General features: G+C 36.9%; 1 protein-coding gene across 8 annotated transcripts in view; it reads right to left on the bottom strand.

The window, feature by feature from the left end:
* Positions 1-22107, bottom strand: part of LOC128207748 (organic cation transporter protein-like) — a 35255-nt gene extending 13148 nt beyond the window's left edge. The window contains exons 1-9 of one of the 8 annotated variants that reach the window (XM_052910865.1): positions 21968-22107; positions 14569-14718; positions 13111-13280; positions 11191-11421; positions 9421-9617; positions 9044-9174; positions 7439-7625; positions 4175-4309; positions 193-278 (exon numbers count right to left, since the gene is read on the bottom strand). In XM_052910865.1, coding sequence (XP_052766825.1) covers positions 193-278; positions 4175-4309; positions 7439-7625; positions 9044-9174; positions 9421-9617; positions 11191-11421; positions 13111-13280; positions 14569-14698 — 1267 coding nt within the window. In that variant the 5' untranslated portion in view covers positions 14699-14718; positions 21968-22107. The other 7 variants (XM_052910869.1, XM_052910864.1, XM_052910870.1 and 4 more) reach the window with 7 other exon arrangements.
* Positions 22108-22328: the final 221 nt, after the last annotated feature.

Raw genomic sequence — 22328 nt, 5'->3', positions numbered from 1 at the left:
TAACATCGGAATGAAGTGTAATGCGTATAGTTTTAATGTTTCTCTTTTAGTGTATAATATTGCCAAAGGTTGTTGATATGAATTTATTGTCTGACGCTGCTGATGACGACAACAGCACTATCAATTGTTTTCCTACTTCTATAACAGATCTACAATCCTATTATCTATTACAAACATCCTTTTTTTACTAACCTGTTTCAGCGGGCACAAATATTGTGACAATATTCATCACACCACAAAGCAGCATAAAACATACCAACGGCTTCCGACGACCAGTTCTACAGTAATAAAACAAGTGTGTATATTTTGAATATTTTGAAATGTTACTTAGCTATATTTAGGTTATAAGAACACAATGACATACTGTATTATATTTGTAAATAACTCATGATTATTTGACAGCAAAATCACAATACACAAAAGTGGACAGTGACTATTATAACGTTACCCAAGTATAAGGCTGAACATCCTGGTACCAGTAAGGTCGGACTAACTAAGTGTAATGCAAGACTCCTGCAAGTGTTAAGGATGGACATCCCATTGGACTTTTTAAGTGTATGGTTATAAACCCTATGTGTAAGGATGGACATCCCAAGTATGAGGTTGGACTTCATAGTAATAAGGTTAGACTACTTAAGTGTGAGTTTGCGCCTAGACTTTCTTAGTGTTAGGTTGGACTTTCAAAGTATAAACATGGACTTCACAAGTGTAAAGTTATACTTCAAGGTTTGACCTTCCCATTGTAAGGCTGGACTTGCTATATGTACAGTTAGACTTCAAGGTTTGACTTTCCCATTGTAAGGCTGGACTTGCTATGTACAGTTAGACTTCAAGGTTTGACCTCCCCACTGTAAGGCTGGACTTGCTATGTGTACAGTTAGACTTCAAGGTTTGACCTTCCCATTGTAAGGCTGGACTTGCTATGTGTACAGTTAGACTTCAAGGTTTGACCTTCCCATTGTAAGGATGGACTTCCTATGTGTAAGGTTAGACTTCAAGGTTTGACCTCCCCATTGTAAGGCTGGACTTGCTATGTGTAAGGTTAGACTTCCAAGGTTTGACCTCCCCATTGTAAGGCTGGACTTGCTATATGTACAGTTAGACTTCAAGGTTTGACCTCCCCATTGTAAGGCTGGACTTGCTATGTGTACAGTTAGACTTCAAGGTTTGACCTTCCCATTGTAAGGCTGTACTTGCTATGTGTACAGTTAGACTTCAAGGTTTGACCTCCCCATTGTAAGGCTGGACTTGCTATGTGTACAGTTAGACTTCAAGGTTTGACCTTCCCATTGTAAGGCTGGACTTGCTATGTGTACAGTTAGACTTCAAGGTTTGACCTTCCCATTGTAAGGCTGGACTTCCTAAGTGTAAAGTTAGACTTCAAGGTTTGACCTTCCCATTGTAAGGCTGGACTTCCTAAGTGTACAGTTAGACTTCAAGGTTTGACTTTCCCATTGTAAGGCTGGACTTGCTATGTGTACAGTTAGACTTCAAGGTTTGACCTCCCCATTGTAAGGCTGGACTTGCTATGTGTACAGTTAGACTTCAAGGTTTGACCTTCCCATTGTAAGGATGGACTTCCTATGTGTAAGGTTAGACTTCAAGGTTTGACCTTCCCATTGTAAGGCTGGACTTGCTATGTGTAAGGTTAGACTTCAAGGTTTGACCTCCCCATTGTAAGGCTGGACTTGCTATATGTACAGTTAGACTTCAAGGTTTGACCTTCCCATTGTAAGGCTGGACTTCCTATGTGTAAGGTTAGACTTCAAGGTTTGACCTCCCCATTGTAAGGCTGGACTTCCTATGTGTAAGGTTAGACTTCAAGGTTTGACCTCCCCATTGTAAGGCTGGACTTGCTATGTGTACAGTTAGACTTCAAGGTTTGACCTTCCCATTGTAAGGCTGGACTTGCTATGTGTATAGTTAGACTTCAAGGTTTGACCTTCCCATTGTAAGGCTGGACTTGCTATGTGTACAGTTAGACTTCAAGGTTTGACCTCCCCATTGTAAGGCTGGACTTGCTATGTGTACAGTTAGACTTCAAGGTTTGACCTTCCCATTGTAAGGCTGGACTTGCTATGTGTACAGTTAGACTTCAAGGTTTGACCTTCCCACTGTAAGGCTGGACTTGCTATGTGTAAGGTTAGACTTCAAGGTTTGACCTCCCCATTGTAAGGCTGGACTTGCTATGTGTAAAGTTAGACTTCAAGGTTTGACCTTCCCATTGTAAGGATGGACTTCCTATGTGTAAGGTAAGACTTCAAGGTTTGACCTCCCCATTGTAAGGCTGGACTTGCTATGTGTAAGGTAAGACTTCAAGGTTTGACCTCCCCATTGTAAGGCTAGACTTGCTATATGTAAGGTTAGACTTCAAGGTTTGACCTCCCCATTGTAAGGATGGACTTGCTATGTGTACAGTTAGACTTCAAGGTTTGACCTTCCCATTGTAAGGCTGGACTTCCTATGTGTAAGGTTAGACTTCAAGGTTTGACCTCCCCATTGTAAGGCTGGACTTCCTATGTGTAAAGTTAGACTTCAAGGTTTGACCTTCCCATTGTAAGGCTGGACTTGCTATGTGTAAGGTTAGACTTCAAGGTTTGATCTCCCCATTGTAAGGCTGGACTTCCTATGTGTAAGGTTAGATTTCAAGGTTTGACCTTCCCATTGTAAGGCTGAACTTGCTATGTGTAAAGTTAGACTTCAAGGTTTGACCTTCCCATTGTAAGGCTGGACTTGCTATGTGTACAGTTAGACTTCAAGGTTTGACCTTCCCATTGTAAGGCTGGACTTGCTATGTGTAAAGTTAGACTTCAAGGTTTGACCTCCCCATTGTAAGGCTGGACTTCCTATGTGTACAGTTAGACTTCAAGGTTTGAGCTTCCCATTGTAAGGCTGGACTTCCTATGTGTAAAGTTAGACTTCAAGGTTTGACCTTCCCATTGTAAGGCTGGACTTGCGGTGTGTAAGGTTAGACTTCAAGGTTTGATCTCCCCATTGTAAGGCTGGACTTCCTATGTGTAAGGTTAGATTTCAAGGTTTGACCTTCCCATTGTAAGGCTGAACTTGCTATGTGTAAGGTTAGACTTCAAGGTTTGACCTTCCCATTGTAAGGCTGGACTTGCTATGTGTAAGGCTATACTAAGTTTAAGGTTGGATTTCCCGAGTGTAAGACTAGATTTCCTCAGTGTAAGGTCTGACTTCTAAGTGCAAGGTATGGTTGCCTAAGTGTAAGTGTAACCAGGTCTAAACTGTGATCATATTGTGATTATCTCCATTAGACCTTTGATGATTGAAGGTTCATGTGACCTTTAATGGTCATTATTTATTGTTCACCGGACTTCTGTGGTAGGCACAGCTGCCATATTTTCACTTATGATGCAATACTTTCAAGATAATTCAATTAAGTCATGGTATTATTTCTAAATGCTTATGATTGCAGTTGAATTGTTATTCATATTTAATTTGTAGTAATGGCTTTGTTTTCAATTCAACATGGCTGTGTATTTTGTATTCTTGGCATGAAGATACCACATTCTTCTGTGCACTTAATCACCTTCTTATTTTACAACCAGACAGACTAACATGTGCACTGAGCGAGAGATGCAGAGACTGAGAGAGCAACATAGAGATCTAGTTATAGACTTCTTAATCATCAATCGGTACATAAAATGTGTTCATGCTGTGTTAGTTGTGTGTTTTATGTGTTTTATAGTTTTTTATGTATTTTAGCAATAATCATGGCCACTAGATTGTCTCAGCTCAGGACTTATATTTTTTACTTTAACACCACTTAAGAATATTATGAACCTAGAACTGACAAGTAAGTCTGGAAATATGCGGTTAGACTTCCTTTGTGTAAAGCTAGATTTTTAAGTGTAAGTTTAGACTTCCTAAGTGAAGTTTGAGTTTTCCATTTTCTTCTTAAGCTTTCATCATATATGTCTTTAATTTTCTTTTTATTTGACAAATTTAACATTAATTTATCTTCAGCTTGTGGCCGAGTTGATCATGCTGTATTTCCCAAGTTGTCTCCAAGAACGCAGGTTTAATTGGTAGCAGCTGGTCAAGAATTCTATTTCTCATCAATGTCTATTCCATGTGGAATGCAATGACAAAATAAATTTTGTTTGTTAAATAGGAATACATGTGTAAAACAAAAAAAACAAGAACTAACCTTTCGAGGACATACATGCACGTGAGACATGCTGGCATCTCAACAGCTCCACTTATTGCAAGATTCACAAACATATTTCCATGTAATGTTGGAGTGCTAAACAGTATACCAAAGTAGGCTAAACTTATCACAAACCTGCAAAACAGAGTGCACAATAAAATGCAATTTAAAATGCTATACATATAATGAAAAGAATTTCTTTCAGCTCAAATGTGGTGAAAGCATATTGAATCATGCTGGAGTCCAATTCCAGAGTAGATACCAGTACACTGTCCACAACCTCATGAATGCGTGTCGGACACTTAAACCACTCGACCACTCCCACCCTGGTGGGGATCGGACCCACAACCTCTTGGATGCAAGGCAGACACCTATACCACTAGACCATTCTAACCCTGCTGGGGATCAAACCCACAACCTCTTGGGTGCTAGGCAGACACCTATACCACTAATACCACTCTGACCGTCGTGGGGATCAAACCCACAACCTCTTGGATGCTAGGCAGACACCTATACCACTAGACCATTCTAACCCTGCTGGGGATCAAACCCACAACCTCTTGGATGCTAGGCAGACACCTATATCACTGATACCACTCTGACCGTCGTGGGGATCAAACCCACAACCTCTTGGATGCTAGGCAGACACCTATATCACTAGACCATTCTAACCCTGCTGGGGATCAAACCCACAACCTCTTGGATGCTAGGCAGACACCTATATCACTGATACCACTCTGACCCTCGTGGGGATCAAACCCACAACCTCTTGGATGCTAGGCAGACACCTATATCACTAGACCATTCTAACCCTGCTGGGGATCAAACCCACAACCTCTTGGATGCTAGGCAGACACCTATATCACTGATACCACTCTCACCCTCGTGGGGATCAAACCCACAACCTCATGAATGCGAGTCGTACACTTAAACCACTCGACCACTCTCACCCTTGTGGGGATCAGACCCACAAGCTTTTGGTTGCAAGGCAGACACTTATGCCACTCTCACCCTTGTTGGGACGAACCCATAACCTTTTTGTTGCTAGGCAGACATGTTTACCACTAGATCACTCTCGCCCTGGAGGGGATGGAATCCATAACCTCAAGGATCAAAGCTGGACACCTATACCACTAGACCACTCTCACCCTGGCGGAGATTGAACCCACAACCTCTTGGATGCGAGGCAGACAACTAAACCAATCTCAACCTTGTGAGGATCAAACTCACAACCTCGTGGATATGAGGCAGACACCTTTTCCACTAAACCACTCTCACCCTGTTGGGGATATAACCCACAATCTCTTGAATGTGGGTCTTACACCTATTCCACTAGACCACTCTCACCCTGGTGGGGATCGAATCTACAATCTCTCGAGTGAGAGGCGTACACCTATACTACTAGACTGCTCTCACCCTGGTGGGGATGGAACCCACAACCTCTTGGATGCGAGGCATACTCCTATACCACTAGACCACTCTCACTTCTTTCAGTTTAATACTTGTGTACATGTAGTACAGTTGATATTTCTTTAATGATCTAAATGCCATCTCTTTTTTCATTTATGATCACGTTTTTGATGGTAAATATATCATTTGCTTCAATAACTTTCATGAAAAAAAAACAACTTTAAATCTGCTTAGGCCTAAAAAACAACAACATTTGGTTCAGGTTACCCGACCCTACCTACGGAATAGGAGCCGACCCTACCATTTTTATAGTCAGTTTGAACAAAAAAATGAAAAACTTTTTATTTCTTTTCAATATGTAGTTTTAAACCTTAAATGCTTATACAGAAGATAACTTTAACACCATTCTCCAATGATGAAAATGACATTCTTATATAAATCCTAAAAAAAAATAACAAGAGCTGTCACAGTATGTGACGAATGCCCCCGATTGTGACATTGACCTATGAACAAGGTCAGTACATGAAAAGTTGATCTTGCCTTTACATGTCAAATACATATGGCAAGTTATTTTAATTGCCTCTAAACATAAAAAATACCACCCATAGTTGACAACCCACACTGTTATGTCCTTATATATGCAGCATTCCATTGTGAATAAACACCCAAGTGTGACCTTGACCTTTGAGATAGGGACACGGGTCTGTCATGCGACACGTCGTCTTGGTATGTGGAACACATGTGGAAAGTTATTTTAAAATCTGTCCATACAAGGGAGAGTTACAGCCCGGACACGACAACTTATACTCTATGTCCTTATATGCAGCACTCTGTTGTGAATAAACACCTAAGTGTGACCTTGACCTTAGAGGTAGGGACACGGGCCTTGCACGCGACATGTCATCTTGGTATGTGGAACACATGTGGCAAGTTATTTTAAAATCTGTCCATACAAGGGAAAGTTACAGCCCGGACACGACAACCTATACTCTATGTCTTTATATGCAGCACTCCATTGTGAATACAGACTAAGTGTGACCTTGACCTTAGAGGTAGGGATACGGGTCGTTCACGCGACACGTTGTTTTGGTATGTGGAACACATGTGGCAAGTTGTTTTAAAATCTGTCCATACATGGGAAAGTTACAGCCCGGACACGACAACCTATACTCTATGTCCTATATGCAGCACTCCATTGTGAATAAAGACTAAGTGTGACCTTGACCTTTGAGGTAGGGCCACGGGTCTTGCACGTGACACGTCATCTTGGTATGTGGAACACATGTGGCAAATTATTTTAAAATCTGTCCGTACAAGGGAAAGTTACAGCCCGGACACGACAACCTATACTCTATGTCCTATATGCAGCACTCCATTGTGAATAAAGACTAAGTGTGACCTTGACCTTTGAGGTAGGGACACGGGTCTTGCACGCGACACATTGTCTTGGTATGTGGAACACATGTGGCAAGTTATTTTAAAATCTGTCTATACAAGGGATAGTTACAGCCCGGACACGACAACCTATACTCTTTGTCCTAAATGCAGCACTCCATTGTGAATAAAGAATAAGTGTGACCTTGACCTTTGAGGTAGGGGCACGGGTCTTGCACGCGACACGTCGTCTTGGTATGTGGAACACATGTGGCAAGTTATTTTAAAATCTGTCCATACAAGGGAAAGTTACAGCACGGACACGAGTTATTGAGCCGGACACACGGACGGACGGATGGACGGACGGACGGTGCGATTTTAATATGCCCACCTTCGGGGGCATAAAAAGCCTACCTACCCTACCTATTTTTGAAAAGGATGTAACCCTCACCAAACAATTTTATTTTTTTTAGGCCTTACCATAAATAAAACATCACAATGGTGTATCTTCTGATCTTTGGGGTCTTAAACAGGTCCAGTATAGTGACTGCTTTAGTTTGGCCATCCATTGGTTTGACATCCTTGGTTTCAACATGCTGTTCTGTGCCTTGTTTTACAAATGTATCAACTTCAACCTGTTCAATACTTCTGGACGGACAAGTTTCCGCTTAAAAAATATTTAATGACAAAATTTTAGGTTTTACATATAAAGAACAAGAGTGACACTCACAAAATACGCCCATCAATAATTTTTTGGATTCTAAGACAACTTACTGTCACATTGGCCCTTTGAGAAGCAAGCTTTTCAAGAAGCAAATGATTTGGCACAATATGGCATTAACAGTAGAAAAAATTTATTTTAATTCGAGGGTTTCGAGTCAAAAGGTGCTAAAATGTCTATAATTTTCATAGGTTCTTATCAGATGATAACTGTTCAAATTAGACAGTGGACAAAGCAAAAATGGCAAATTTTGACCAATTCAAGGGCCATAATCCTGAAGAGCCTGGCTGGTTATAGAACTTTGCCAAGAATATATACCAACAAACATTTATAGTAGCAAGTTTGGTGAAATTCGGATAAAAACTGTTCAAGTTTGAGAGTAGACAAAGCTAAAATGGCCAATTTTGATAAATTCAGGGGGCCATAACTCTGGAGTGCCTAAAGCGATTAGGCTGGTTATCGAACTTGACCTAGATATTTCACCAACAAACACTTTCATGAAGTTTGGTGGAAATTGGATGAGAAATGTTCAAGTTAGAGAGCGGACAAAGCTAAAATGGACAATTTTGACAAATTCAGGGGGCCATAACTCTTGAGTGCCTAAAGCAATTTGGCTGGTGATTGAACTTGACCGAGATATTTCACCAACAAACACTTTCATGACGTTTGGTGGAAATTGGATGAGAAATGATCAAGTTAGAGAGCGGACAAAGCTAAAATGGCCAATTTTGACAAATTCAGGGGGCCATAACTCTGGAGTGCCTAAAGCGATTAAGCTGGTTATCGAACTTGACCTAGATATTTCACCAACAAACACTTTCATGAAGTTTGGTGGAAATTGGATGAGAAATGTTCAAGTTAGAGAGCGGACAACATTGTGGAGCCGCCCGCCCGCCGCCCGCCCGCCCGCCATGGGTGTTCCCATAATACGGCCATCGTACGATGGGCGTATAAAAAGTATATTTCATAGTGTCGTCCTAAATGTTGGAGAGCGTGTTTTTTTTTTGTCTTTCACCAATATCAGTAAGGTGACAAGTAGGCAGAATTCAACCGCACAATAACTTTCATGCAGATAAATAACAACGCTTTTCATGCATTAATGTTGTCCTAAATAACATGGAAAGAAACAAACCAAACCCCCACAACCCTCTTGATTGAAGGAGTACACTTGCGTGAAACACATGTGTACAGATCTTCAATTAGTCGGGTTGTGGGTGCATTAAATATAGCTTTCTAGATCTCTACACATACATTATCAATTATATTCATGAAACTGAACCTATGTTACAATCAGCTAGTATTAACAATAAACAATGAATTACAAAGTTTTACATATATTTGATAACCTTTATAATCTTGGCTACCTTCATTCATATGTCTAAAGAAGTCCTCTGAAATGGTAATACTGTTTGTTTTTGCCGCACTTTTGACCGTTTTGCGGAGCAATTTCCATCTTTTGTTGGTCAAGAGCCAGTGTATTGACTCTGGTAAAAACCTAGAAAAATGCATGCAATAAAATGGTTTATAAAATGAACATAAAACAAAAAGCAACAGTACAAACATAATTTGGTAGCATTTGTATGTTATACATCAGCTTAATTGCATTAATGAAGTGTTTTTTATATTCGTGGAAGATACCATAATACATGTATCTCTGCTTAATTGAATCCATTAAATGATATTCTACATAAATTATGCTATTAAATTTAAACTAAATCAAGATTATGTAATTGATAATTACCAAATATAAAGCACTGTGATAAAATTTGGCACAGTAATAAGTATCTGCATGTGCCTCCAGTCCCTAATTAGGTAACCAAATAAGGCAAGAGTCATGATGCCCCATGACCAGAAGAAGTTTACACCTACAGATGGAAGGGTCCTTTTCTTGGTCGTAAACAATTCTGTTATCATCACATAAGCTATCAATGCTATAGCCTGTTAAAATGCCAAACGTTCAGTGTTTAAACATAGCAAATACGTCTACATTATTATATACATGGACATAAAAATAATGAGGTAAAGAAGAGGCAAATTTATTAAAGTGACACTCTTATTCAAAATCAATATGGAAAATTTGCACTCATGGAAAATATCAATAACTAGTATTTTATAGCTGAAAACGCAATTTTTTTTTAAATGATTGGTGAATGCTAAAAGATTTACTGTGCTCCACTATCGTCTCATAAGGTAGAAATACTGAGTTCTCTGCACCTTTCTTTCAAATTAAACTTGGTATCCTTCATATGAGCCATTGTTTTTGACTTTCATTCATCCTTTTTGGTATAATTAAACATTTTTATAAATTGTGTTAAATCTTATTTAGGAGTTAGAGTGCATCTTAATAATAATAATAATGTTTGCATATTAATATTATTTATGAATAAAATTATAAACAAGAACTGTCACAGGTACGTGACAAATATCCCCGATTGGGCCTTGTCAGACGGATAACCATTATTAGAGCACATGTATGCCCCCCCCCCCCCCACCCACTCAATGGCAAACTAAATTAGTCATTTCTCATTAAATATATTTCTCTGGGGTAATTCAAGGTTATGACCAACAAACCTACAAGTTAGATGATAGCAAGTATAGTTATTGGCTAGTTCTTAATGTTGTTTTAGGAGTTGAGGAGTTATGAATTCAAGTTAAACTTGTATTTGTCCTTCTGGCAGCAGTGCATTAGTTTAACAGATAATATTAAGTTCAGAAAATGGCCAATGCAATTTATTATTGTTTTATTGATATAAAATATGAAACAAATGGTGAAATGATTTTGTTCCGCTTTCTTATATTCTGTTTTGTTCTCTGAAGGACCTTATTACACTGTAACCCTATTATCCCCGGTCATTTGCACCTTCTCAATCACGGCCAATAGCTACTACATACCATTGCACACAGAGACAAGATGAGACCGGGACCAGGAAATAGGAAGTTCCCATTATGATAGATCCCAGGTGTATGGCGGACTTTGGTGGTCAGGATTTTCAATAATGTTTATATTTTGTCTAATTTGTTAAAGCCGTTTTGACAACTTTTTTTCTATTTTTTTTTTTTGTCTTGGAACGAGCAATTTTTTGCGCAAATATCTGCAAACCAGTGATAAAATACTGATGACAAAATATCAGATCGCAGTTTTTCATATTTCCGCTCCAAAATTGATGTTGTATCCAAAATTGATGTTGTATGCATATTTCTTAATCCGTTAATAACAGTTTAAGCCATAAAACAGTAAATTTGGAATGGAAATATGAAAATCTGCGATCTGATATTTTGTCAGCATTCTTTCAACACTGGTTTGCGGATATGTACGCAAAAATTTGCGAATTCCAATACAAAAAATAAAAAAGTTTGAAAACTGGTAAATCTGTGAGAGTGCAGCTTTAAGTTTATTACACACAAAGTTCTGAAAGTACCAAATCCTTAGAACAAACCACTGAAATATACTCGTAATTTTCAGATAAATTACACATAAGAATACGTTCATAATAACAAAAATCTTACTTACCATGTTCAAAAGGGCCACCACAAATCTTGTGATCACAAAAGCAATATAGCTTTGAACAAAGGCAACACCTATTCCGAAAACTCCCTGTATCCACAGCGACACAAGAAGCACTTTTTTTCGGCCATATTTGTCGGACAGCGGGGTTATGAGTATGGCACCAAGGGCACTGCCTATCATGTAAATTGTGGTACTGAGGTCAACCTGGTAATCATTTTTGCATACCAAGTCAAACTGAAAGAAAGATCATAATAGTTTTTTTTATTTATAATTCTATGCTTAAGTGTTATAAAGCCTTAGTTTCCTTAGCAACATTGACTAGAATATGACACTGTCATATCTAAAAAAATCTGTTTCTTAAATGATCAGAAAATGGTAAGTGTTAGTTGAAAATACAAAGCCTGTCCACAAACTTTATGAACAGCCCTCATACATGTTCATGTTGTGGTTGTGTACTTATAAACTGATAAATAAAATATTTGCTGACAAATGTCAAGGCAGAAGCTCCAACATTTAAAATAAGTTATTTTGATGCACGTTTAGCCTTTCTGCATTGTTTTGAAAAGTTGTGTGTAACTGGTTTAATGTCTATTCGGCTTAAGCCTTGTGCCTCTTAACAGGGTCTTCTTTGTTTGGCTACTGGCGTTGTCCATGGAGGATCATTGTTTGTTTCAGTGTAAGATTGTTATTTATTTCGCTGAGTGAGCACCATAAGCTATATTTCACGAGAGGCACAGCCAGGAGTGTATATTCACTTTTTGTGTTCACCAGGTGAAATATATTGCTATCATACAATGAAGTAAACAATTTTGCTTAGCATAAAAAAGGATAATAACTGTCATTGAATTGCATTTTTTCAGAAGAGTGCGCCAAATTGTATTCAAATGTAGTAATTTGGGAAACAAAGTCGTTGAATTGTGTCCCAGCCCTGTACGCCCTGAAATTTGATTTAGACGTGAAAAAGGGCTTAAATACAGTGAAAAGTATCAAATTTATACTTAACACTGTTTAAAACAGTGATATATTAAATTATATTTCACTGATTAATCTCTATAAACCACCAGAAAGCATATAATAAATTGTATTATTTCTAAACACTAACTTGTACCATCAACATATGATTTATAATAAGGCCTAAAAAAAATTATTATGTGGTTCGGGTAACATGGTCCCCAAGAATAGGTAGGGTAAGTCGGGGATTTTTTTTTTTTTTTTTTTTTTTTTTAGTTTGCTAAAGGTTTGTTTGCTTTGTTTTCGTCCTTTTTCAACAGAATTTCAGTTATATAAGGACATTGCTGAGCATCGCTGCAGTTAGGTGGTGTGTCATTGATAGTTTTGTTGTCATTCGTCACACACCTTCTTCAGGAAGAAAAACATTGATAATTAATTGTGACAATACTGACATGCTAAGTAAAGTTAGGAATAATTTATAAACTGTACAAATGGCAACAGACCCAGGTTTCAGTCCGAGTTTAAAAGAAAGTCACATTTTGTCAGGCACCAGCCTATGTCAGAACTCCCAGTAGTTTATATTTCCTTTTTATATAGATACTAGTAGTATGTTTGCCCTGCTGCTATTTTATTTAAACTATTTTTTTATGATTGCATCTGACAACATGACAGGTGAAAAGGGTCATGCCTAGTGGGGTATATTATTGGGGTCAATCTCTGATACAAATCCCGGCTCGAACAAAAACATTATCTCTACATCTTCGAAACTCATCTTCGGTGTTATGAACTTAATCTCCCAACGTTCTGGAGTGTCGCACCTAAAAAACAGTAGGGTCGGCGATATTTTCCAGGTAGGGTCGGGTGACCCGAACCACACAATTAATTTTTTTGGCCTAAGTTATAGCAAACATTAAATATTTTGCATGACAACATCAAGGCTATGACAACAGTATTACTCCACCTCTTACTCACATCAGTGGCAATAGTGGAGTCAAACTCTTTCCCATACTCATATCCATAAGAGCACTCTTCAGTGACATTTGTTCCACCTTGTTCAAAGGTTACACTACACTCTCCATCTGGGTAGTAATGGGTGGAGTTTGTGTCCTCAGGTCTTGCACACCAGTGGCTTGGAACAGCACCTAGTGGTAGGAATACAGGAGTAAATATCTAGGTCAGATATATTAGTCCTAGAGTATGTGGGGGATAATATTCAGTGTGTGTATACCATCTGATAAATTGCGTCATATATGCTACGTCAGAAGGCAACATTTTGCTTAAAATGATGACTTAAATCAAAGATAACTTTTCATTTACTACACCAATTTAAAAAAACAAAGGACAGTCTATGCCACTTCAAGAGCCCCTCCTTCATTTTATTACCTAAGTTTGATAAGGTGATAAGTTTCATCAAACTCTTCAACACGCCTGTTTCCAAACTAATGTTTTGACCGTGCTCCGTCCGACGACCGTATTGTAAAAATGTTTGTCTCAGTGTTTTAAAAAATTAAACTCTCAAGCAAACTCTGTTCCAAGACCGAAGGGCAGGCTCCGTAAGCGGTGTAGACTGCGCTATGTTTCATTTAAAATGGTGAAGAAATATTGAAGTTATCTTTGTTTAATGTCTTCATTTGAAGCAAAATATTGCCTTCAGACGTTGTATTTATGACTTAATTTATCACATGGTATACACACACTGATATTGCAAGATTGGATGTCAAATGACTTTAAATATTCCAAACCCCTGAAGAATGGCATAAATGAAAACCCATTTAAATAAGGCACATATGATATGGTTTATTTCACCTAATTATATGCTCCTACATGGTATTTTTTTATTAATAATACCTGATTTCTTCACCAAAAGCGGGCTGCTTGCAGTTGTATTCAATTCGAGTGTTTATTTTTCAACACACAAATTATCATACGGTATTGAAAAAAGATAAATTGTGTTCATGTACGGTATAAAGCAAAAAAGACGGACGGCGATTTCCTATAGTCACATGGTATGCATAAATTAAATCTCAGTATCGTTCAGTCATTACCAAAAATTGTACATGGAAATTATCGATTGATGAGGGTCAGGGAAGCAAAAGTGAAAAGGTTGTAATGTTTTCGGTTATAAATCGAACATGCATGAATTTATTTGTCACATATATGCTGGTCATTCCTAAAAGGTGTATTCTACTGGTTTTTCTACAAATAATGCCTATGATTCATTATGGCAATTTTTTTACTATATAAATTGCATGGACCTTAACATGTTTAGAGATGTGAATATATTGTTTTTATTATGTAGTAGAGGAAAGTAAAAATGGTTTGAAACATTTTGACCATGAAACAATATTCAAAAAGTAATTTCAAATGTAATTTAAAATCATTCCTTTTAAAACTTAAGAATCTTTTCAATGGACTGATAATGCAACATACCCATAAAAATGATAGCAAGGACATGCCAACATCCCCGTAAGTAGACGAATCCCAGTTTGAAAAAGGTCAGCCACTGAAAGATGTTGTGTTTTCCACTGTCTAAAACTCTCAATACATCTTCAGAATCCATGGTTGTCTAACTCACAGCAGCTGCAAAGGTAAGTTTAAAGTCTAGTAGATTCATACAAATGTGACATTGTCAACGATAATGAGTCCTGCAGAGATAAAATTTGCATGTTTATTTTTGCAATATATTGTGCCTCATTATCGGATAACAGTGATATTTTGATAAAAATAAAAAAAAGATTGAAAATTATCTCTAATTCAAATTTAACACATTGTTATTTTTTTCGTATTATTATCCAATCTCTTGTTTAAATTTTGTTTTTGATGGTAATGTGAATGCCTCCAGAGGACACTTTTTCGCAGCAAACATCATATATTATAATATTCATCATTGATTAGAACAATTTGTTGTTCAGCGTAAACTAAAGGTGTCAGTAGGACCAAAATATTCTGTAATCACCTTAGTCCTAGGCAGTCCCACTAAAAGCTATGGCTTTTTGTACACATGTGCAATTACTAATCCTTAGTATATCCTCTGTTTCGGCAATGTGGCCATAAGTGGCAATGATTGAGTGGTAAGGGTATTGGATTTAAAGGGACTAGACACAAGATGGTCCCAAAATCAGTAAAAACAGTATTTCCTCAAACAATCATAGAAATACCTTCACTAGCTAGTGTGAGGCCGATAATACATTATTTAACATGATTAAAATACTATTTATCGCTGTCTCGGCTGAGTTTACCTCTTTAAAATTAGTGCATACTGGTTTCCCAGTTTATAGTGTGTATGTTTAGCATGAGAAGGTACTGTGATTAGTACAGATACATATACCGATGCTGGGATTTAGTGGTAGGCAAACCCCGTAAATTTCGAATGGGAAAAATACGTTGTAATGTACACAATGATATCAATTTAATGTAATTTTTTGACAATTTTCTTTTTTTCTTGCAATCATGTCATTGGGTGTCTAGTCCCTTTAAGTCAGAGGGCCCGGGTCAGGGGACTCTAATCCAAGTTTCTGAAATGATTAGTCCTGGTTAACTTATCACTTAAGAGTGGTCAACGACATCTTATCTTACAGATATGAAGCTTGCATTAACAATTAAAATATGTTTGTCTCTACAAAATTGTGTTCAAAGCTTTAGTAACTTGATCATCCATGCAACATAAAAATTCTGTTAGCTTTTGAATTACATCTCAACATGGATTCAACATTCAAAATATGACATTTAATGTGCGCAAATGACTTTTAAGCCGTTAAAAGTTTGTATTACATGTATAAAAGTAAAAGTTAAATTCATCATCATCAAGTGACTTTATGGCATTTAACTTGACTTAATTTATTTAAACTTCTCATCTAACCAAATGATTGTCTGCTCTTAAAGAACATCTGACTTCTTTACTTCAGATACCAAAACTTCCTAATCGCTTAACTCCATACATGTATCAATTGAAACACTTTTATAAAAATACACGATTAACACTTAACATGAACACTCAAGTGAAAATAATTTCATCATAGATAAGAAATAAAAACAACAAAAGGAAAATGTTTTCTAGCCCTGAATGGAAGAGTCAGTGGTGAACTATGATAGTTTTGAAGAATATAACTTAGTTATTCATTGAAAATGTGCTTGGGATAAAAATAGAATACATAATACTATCAATATTACCACCAGACTAAACTGCAGATGCTCATTATCCCTTCACATGAGAAATAGTGTGTCTTTAAATCATATAACATCATGTTTGTCAAACTCTGTAAATTGAGAATGGAGCATGTGCACCCAATAAAAGCTAATTTTTTACACATGGTAAATGTCCTATTAAACCTGCCAGGGACATGTTTTTTTAAGAACCCTGCAGTCTAAATAAGAACCAGTTTTCCCCATTTCGCAAATATTAAAATCTGCTAAATTTGACGATCAGTCATGCAAAAAAATGAAATACCGAGTACTCTGACTTGTCACAATTGCCCAATCCTAGATTTTACTCACAAATTACCTATCAGCGATCAGTATTCTGTATAATGTATATAGTAGCTTTATACACATCTTGGTAACATAACCTGGTGTGTGATTCAATAAAATGGTCTACTGAACAGACTTCAATACACAACTTTTGGCATGAGTAAGGTATGTTCTCAATGCGTAGAAAATGTTGCAAATTTCAATATCAAAAGCCAGTAAAAAGTATTTAATAAACATGGATAAAATTGTCCGGAACAGTTGAGTTAGACCTTTTTATCTCTTTTAAAGCTGCACTCTCACAGATTTACCATTTTTACAACTTTTTTATTTTTTGTCTTGGAAAGGGCAAATTTTTCATAAATTATTTAAAATATCTGCAAACCCGTGATATCACGTGACATTTATCGTCTGCACCTTCCATTGTATACAACAGGATATGGGTTTACTGTGTAGTTATGCATGAAGACAGCACCCTGAGAAAGTGGTCTATAATTTGAGTGGATAGAATGCATTTCATCTCGAAAATTGCTTTTTTAGAGTTAAGATAACAAGATACAAGAATCTTTATTTAAAGTAGGGTATACGCTATTACAAGAACCATAATATGCTCAATGAGCTATTATCCGACATGAATAACGAACATACATGACAAATCAAAACATGACAAAGAGCTGGTGATCTTGAAATTAAAGCATATAGTTTTAAATAGGTACAATATTGGAACAATTATTTACAAAATAAGCATTGTTCATGCCACAGAATCAGAAAATAGACCCACAAAAGGACCTCTGGCACATGTATTGGGGCATGCATGCTCAATAGGACATTTATGGTTTGTATTTGTTATACAAATTATAACAGAATTACATAATGCCAGCAAAAAAGTAGATTTCAGATTTGTCATTTGTTTGCTTCATTGCAGGCTGAAAGACGTCAACAACCTCCAAAATGGGGCTTACTGTATGCTGTAAGCAGGGAATATTTATGATTTGACCTTGATGTCTTAATGTATACATCAAAAATCTAAAGCTTGAGTGATTCCCTTAAGAGACACAATGTTTTGGCCAATAAAGGTCAAGTACAACGGACAGAACAGCTGTAAGCAAAGTATCTGGCCAAGTCAAAATCCTGCCTGTTAGGGAAAGATCTGCTGTTTTAAGTCCATTGAAGTACTTTGGCCAGTCCCTGGGATATCGAGCAAACGGGTTTCGACTGTAATGCCAAAAATAAATGTTCACATCATAAACCTTTAGAACGGTGACCTAATTACCATGAGCAGAAGTCTTTGTCAATGTCCATTGGAATAGAATTAACAATAAAAGATCCAGTCATGTTTTACATATTTTTTTATGTACACATCTAAAATATATAGTTCATTTACAATTGCATGATAAACATACATGAATGTGAACATCATTGACATCAAGACAACCCAGGGTCATCCACGATCCGTTTTGTTTGGCTGTTTATAAAACTAAAAAAAAATATTTTCCAATCAAAGAGAAGTAATATGAAAGTGACCTATAGTCAACAAATTCCCACCGAAACTTTGTTAATTGTTTGATGCACAATTATATTAGGTCCTCATCAAGTGTGATACAACTATGATGATGGAACTTGTAATGTTACATACAGTCACTAAGATGCTCAATTTACAAAACATGTTGCAAAGAATGTATGTTTTACTTTCCTCAATTATGCTTTACTAGTAAAGGGAAAGAAAGTCTGAATGCCCAAACAGGGATTTGAACTGTGTTCATTTTGACCTGCAGTTGACACCACAACCGCATTGCTATAAAAGCTTGCCTTACAGCAAGGCTGTTGGAAATGCCAAAATACAGCTGACACAGCACTCTTCCCTTTTGTACCATTTAGGGACCAGCCTGGAACCCCATTAACCAGGATGTACCGACCAGTACAGGTTCCGGTACCGCCCATTTAATTTATACCACCCCATTACATGCATGCAATACCAAATTACTTCTGACAATATTAAAGCGAAAAAAAGAGTGTATGCCCCTGAAACCACTGTCAACATCACAACTGTGTTCAACACCGTTGTTATAAAAGCTTAGGCTCAACAGCAAGGTTGTTGGAAGTGCCCTATACGACTAACATTACAATAGTTCACTACCAACTACACGGTGTTTTTGTTTTAGTTTTTGACGCGATTTTTCCATACCATGCACATTTTATTAATCTTATTTTCCTTTTACCCTGCCATATAAGCATATTGCACACAGTGTTCATTTCTATAATTGGCCCCGTGTCTCCCACATTTTCAATTTTCCATAAGCTTTTGCTTATCCACAGGGTGACGTTATTATAAAAGCATTTATATATATATATATATATATATATATATATATATATATATATATATATATAACAGTGGGCTTTCCAAAATAAAATGTTGAATAGTTGAGAGTTTATTCGTTTTTAAATCAAATCAAATTTTATTTTTAGTCGGTATGACATAACAGAGAAATCATTAGCTATGAATAGCTATTGACCGACTACATAAAAGTTGAATGAAGGTTGGCCAAACATTTCCGACGATTAACACAATACTTCATAGCACTACCCTGGGTTTCTTATGTTATCAACTCTGCACATGTTCATACAATTTGTGTAATTGTTTCATTTAAACATACGTTTCAATGAGACCTCTACTGGTTAGCGACCTATTATTCGCCCGTACCACTTTTTCGCCCACCCAGTTAAAAGCAGTCAAAACGAAATATTTTACACAAATCAGTCTGGCGTTTCATTGCAGTATCATTTTTGACAGATATCAGCTGTTTTTTGCGTTCATGTAAGCAGTATGTGGAATTTGACCAAAATAAACATTGTTTACACTTCTGACCTTGTAAGTTGAATGCGGGGATTACGTCATCACGCGCGCGCTCATTTGCATGAGGCCCTGTAAGGATTTTTAAATTTTCATTATACCTTGCACTATCAGACGACATTATTGATTTGTCATTATAAAGTAAAAACCGGTGTTAAATTATACAAATACCATTAATTGCTGTATTTTACGTTCAGTTTTAGAAAAAGCAAATGGTAAAACCTGAAAACGGTGAGGTAATCGCTGAATTTTTCGTCTAAGGGAAGCAACTCAAATTTGAATTAATGATTACATTCTTGTACGGACATGCGTTGTCCCTCTTCGGAAGTCTATAAATAACCATACATAGTGTAGGTCATGTTTTAAGAAGGAATCCCGGTAGCTTTTTCTATTTCTGCAGAGGTGGCTTACCGAGTAGGTGCTGTATCATTTTAAACATACATAAACAGTATGTAATAGTTAACATATTATATTTATTGATCAATTGTCGTTTTAAACGGTCGCTAGACTTGTCAAATAAAATAAAAATGTTTAAAGATATAGTTTAGAGAGAAATATATCAAAACATTGTATGAACAGCGACTTTATGGGGTGGGCGAATAATTGGTACAGTAGGGTGCTTATTTTAGCGAAATTATAGGGGTGCAAGTGATTTTTAAAAACAAATTACACAGTTTTTGTCGGAAGGGCCAACCTATCTGAGTGTAAAGTTTTATCGTAATAGCTATCTTGTCTCAAAAGTAACATAGGAAAAACCTCCATTTCCGACCGAAAAGGGGTCGCTAACCAGTAAAATGACTTGCTACAAAGGCACATTTTTTGTTTTTATTTTTTTATAAAATCTGGTAGATAATTCTGACTACCAAAACATGCCAAGGGCAATAACTCTGGATTGGGTGGTCAGATTTTCAAAATTGTTTCACTTTTTTGTTTGCCTAGTTGAGACTTTTCCATAGATATATAACATAACATGCTTTCTGATGCAACCACTGGTAGTCTATCAATAGTAAATTAAAATAATAGACCTTGAACTTAATAAAACATTTCAAATTAAATTACATGTAGCTTTCCACAAAACTTGTACTTGGGAAGGCCTTTAAACATAATGCAATATGTAATATTTAAAAACTGCCATACTGTATATTTACAGTGTATTAATAATAATTTAATTAAAATAATTATAATTTATATACCACATGTACAGTATCCGAAATTATGTCCGAATTTCCAATCTAATGCAAATAGTTGTAAATGCACTGAAACTGCTCTTTTAAAAGTCAAAACTAATACTGAAAAACAAACTGAACTTAAATTTTTGATATTTTCGTTTCTTACACTTAAGTAGCAACCTACGCATTGATAAATATCATGCAATTGACCTTCAAAGTTGCAACAGACGCTGCAGCGGCAGCCAACAGTTTGAGAAAAAAAATATACTGTACTGCGCGAACGACTTTGTAAAGGTGGCGCTTCTTACAGGTAATCCGCTTGACAATGTCTTACCAAATTTAATCATAGCGTCCCGGCTATCAAAGCGATAACATACTTCGTTGTATGTTATGAATATGTTTATGAAATTATTTATGAATGGAACGGAACCGACGATTTTCGTCTCGTGTCATACAAAAAAGCACGCCGCGACGGACGCACTCTTGACAACGCATGATCACGCACACACGCACACGAACGCACGCACGCAGTCATGCCTTTATCTCGAGATCAGGTTTTAAGTGATTTATTAACATGAAACTTTTTTTCGACTGAACGGTTGCATGTAGAATGCCTGAAATTACAGTCGAACCCCGTTGGCTCGAACTCGCTTGGCTCAAATAACTTGTATGCTCGAATTGGATATAAAAGACCTATTTCTTTAAACTGGATGTAAGCAATTTTGCTGGCACGAATTTTTGGAGGCTCAAGGTACGTTTGTATTTTCGCTGGTGCTTTGGCCTGAGTTCGAGCCAACGGGGTTCGACTGTAAATCTTTCATGTCTATATTCCTCAAAATTGTTCTGAGGGAGGGGACACCGCTCACACCCCTCATTACATATTGAGAACAAAGTTCCGGAAGACCTTCACATACCGATAGCTTGCTCATGTGTACCGTGAATTCAACAAGCCCCTGCATACATACAATGTAGATAATTATTGTTAACGGCCAGAACAGATAACGTCTGTGGAATTATATACCTCTCGAAATACCATTAAACTAGAAATGCATGTTTTCAAGGTTCCAGAGATAAGAAAACATATAACAGTAAGTATAACGGCCCGTTATCGAATGTCGTAAGAAGAGCGACTGAAGACCACAATATAGTTTGATCGTTTATTATGTACTACAATAGATTACGTCGAACTGAAAGAAATAATTATTAAAATACTTAAAACAAATTTAAAAAAGATAACTTTCATTATGAATATAAGAAATAACTGAAGTACGCGTAAAAAGCGCACTAAGAATTTAGCATTTTAATTAAAATCATTTAAGAATTAACACATAGTAAAATGTACCTCTTTTAGGAATTAAACTCCGTGAATCGAAGTTTCTTCTCACAGAACCAATCGAAATGTTCTGTGAGCGCACGAAACTATAATTCTCGACAGAACTAAAAGCAATGTTCTTCGAGCGCACAGAAAACAACTGACTGCGTATTTCCCCCAAACCGCACCCAAGCTTAAACCTGCGCATGCTCAATGAAAGTATACACAGTTAAGGCAAAACAAAATATGTTAGCGGCTGCCGTCACATTAAGTACGAATCTGTATGTGTCCTTTTTTCAAACTTTATAAGATTAACCAGTTGCATTATGTACAAATGTGATTGCTATAAAACCGAAATGTTTTGCCGCCGAAAGAGCTGCGTTATGTATGG

Source organism: Mya arenaria, chromosome 11, assembly GCF_026914265.1.
Source record: "Mya arenaria isolate MELC-2E11 chromosome 11, ASM2691426v1".
Taxonomy (NCBI): Eukaryota; Metazoa; Mollusca; class Bivalvia; order Myida; family Myidae; genus Mya; species Mya arenaria.
This window is presented reverse-complemented; position numbering and strand designations above follow the sequence as displayed.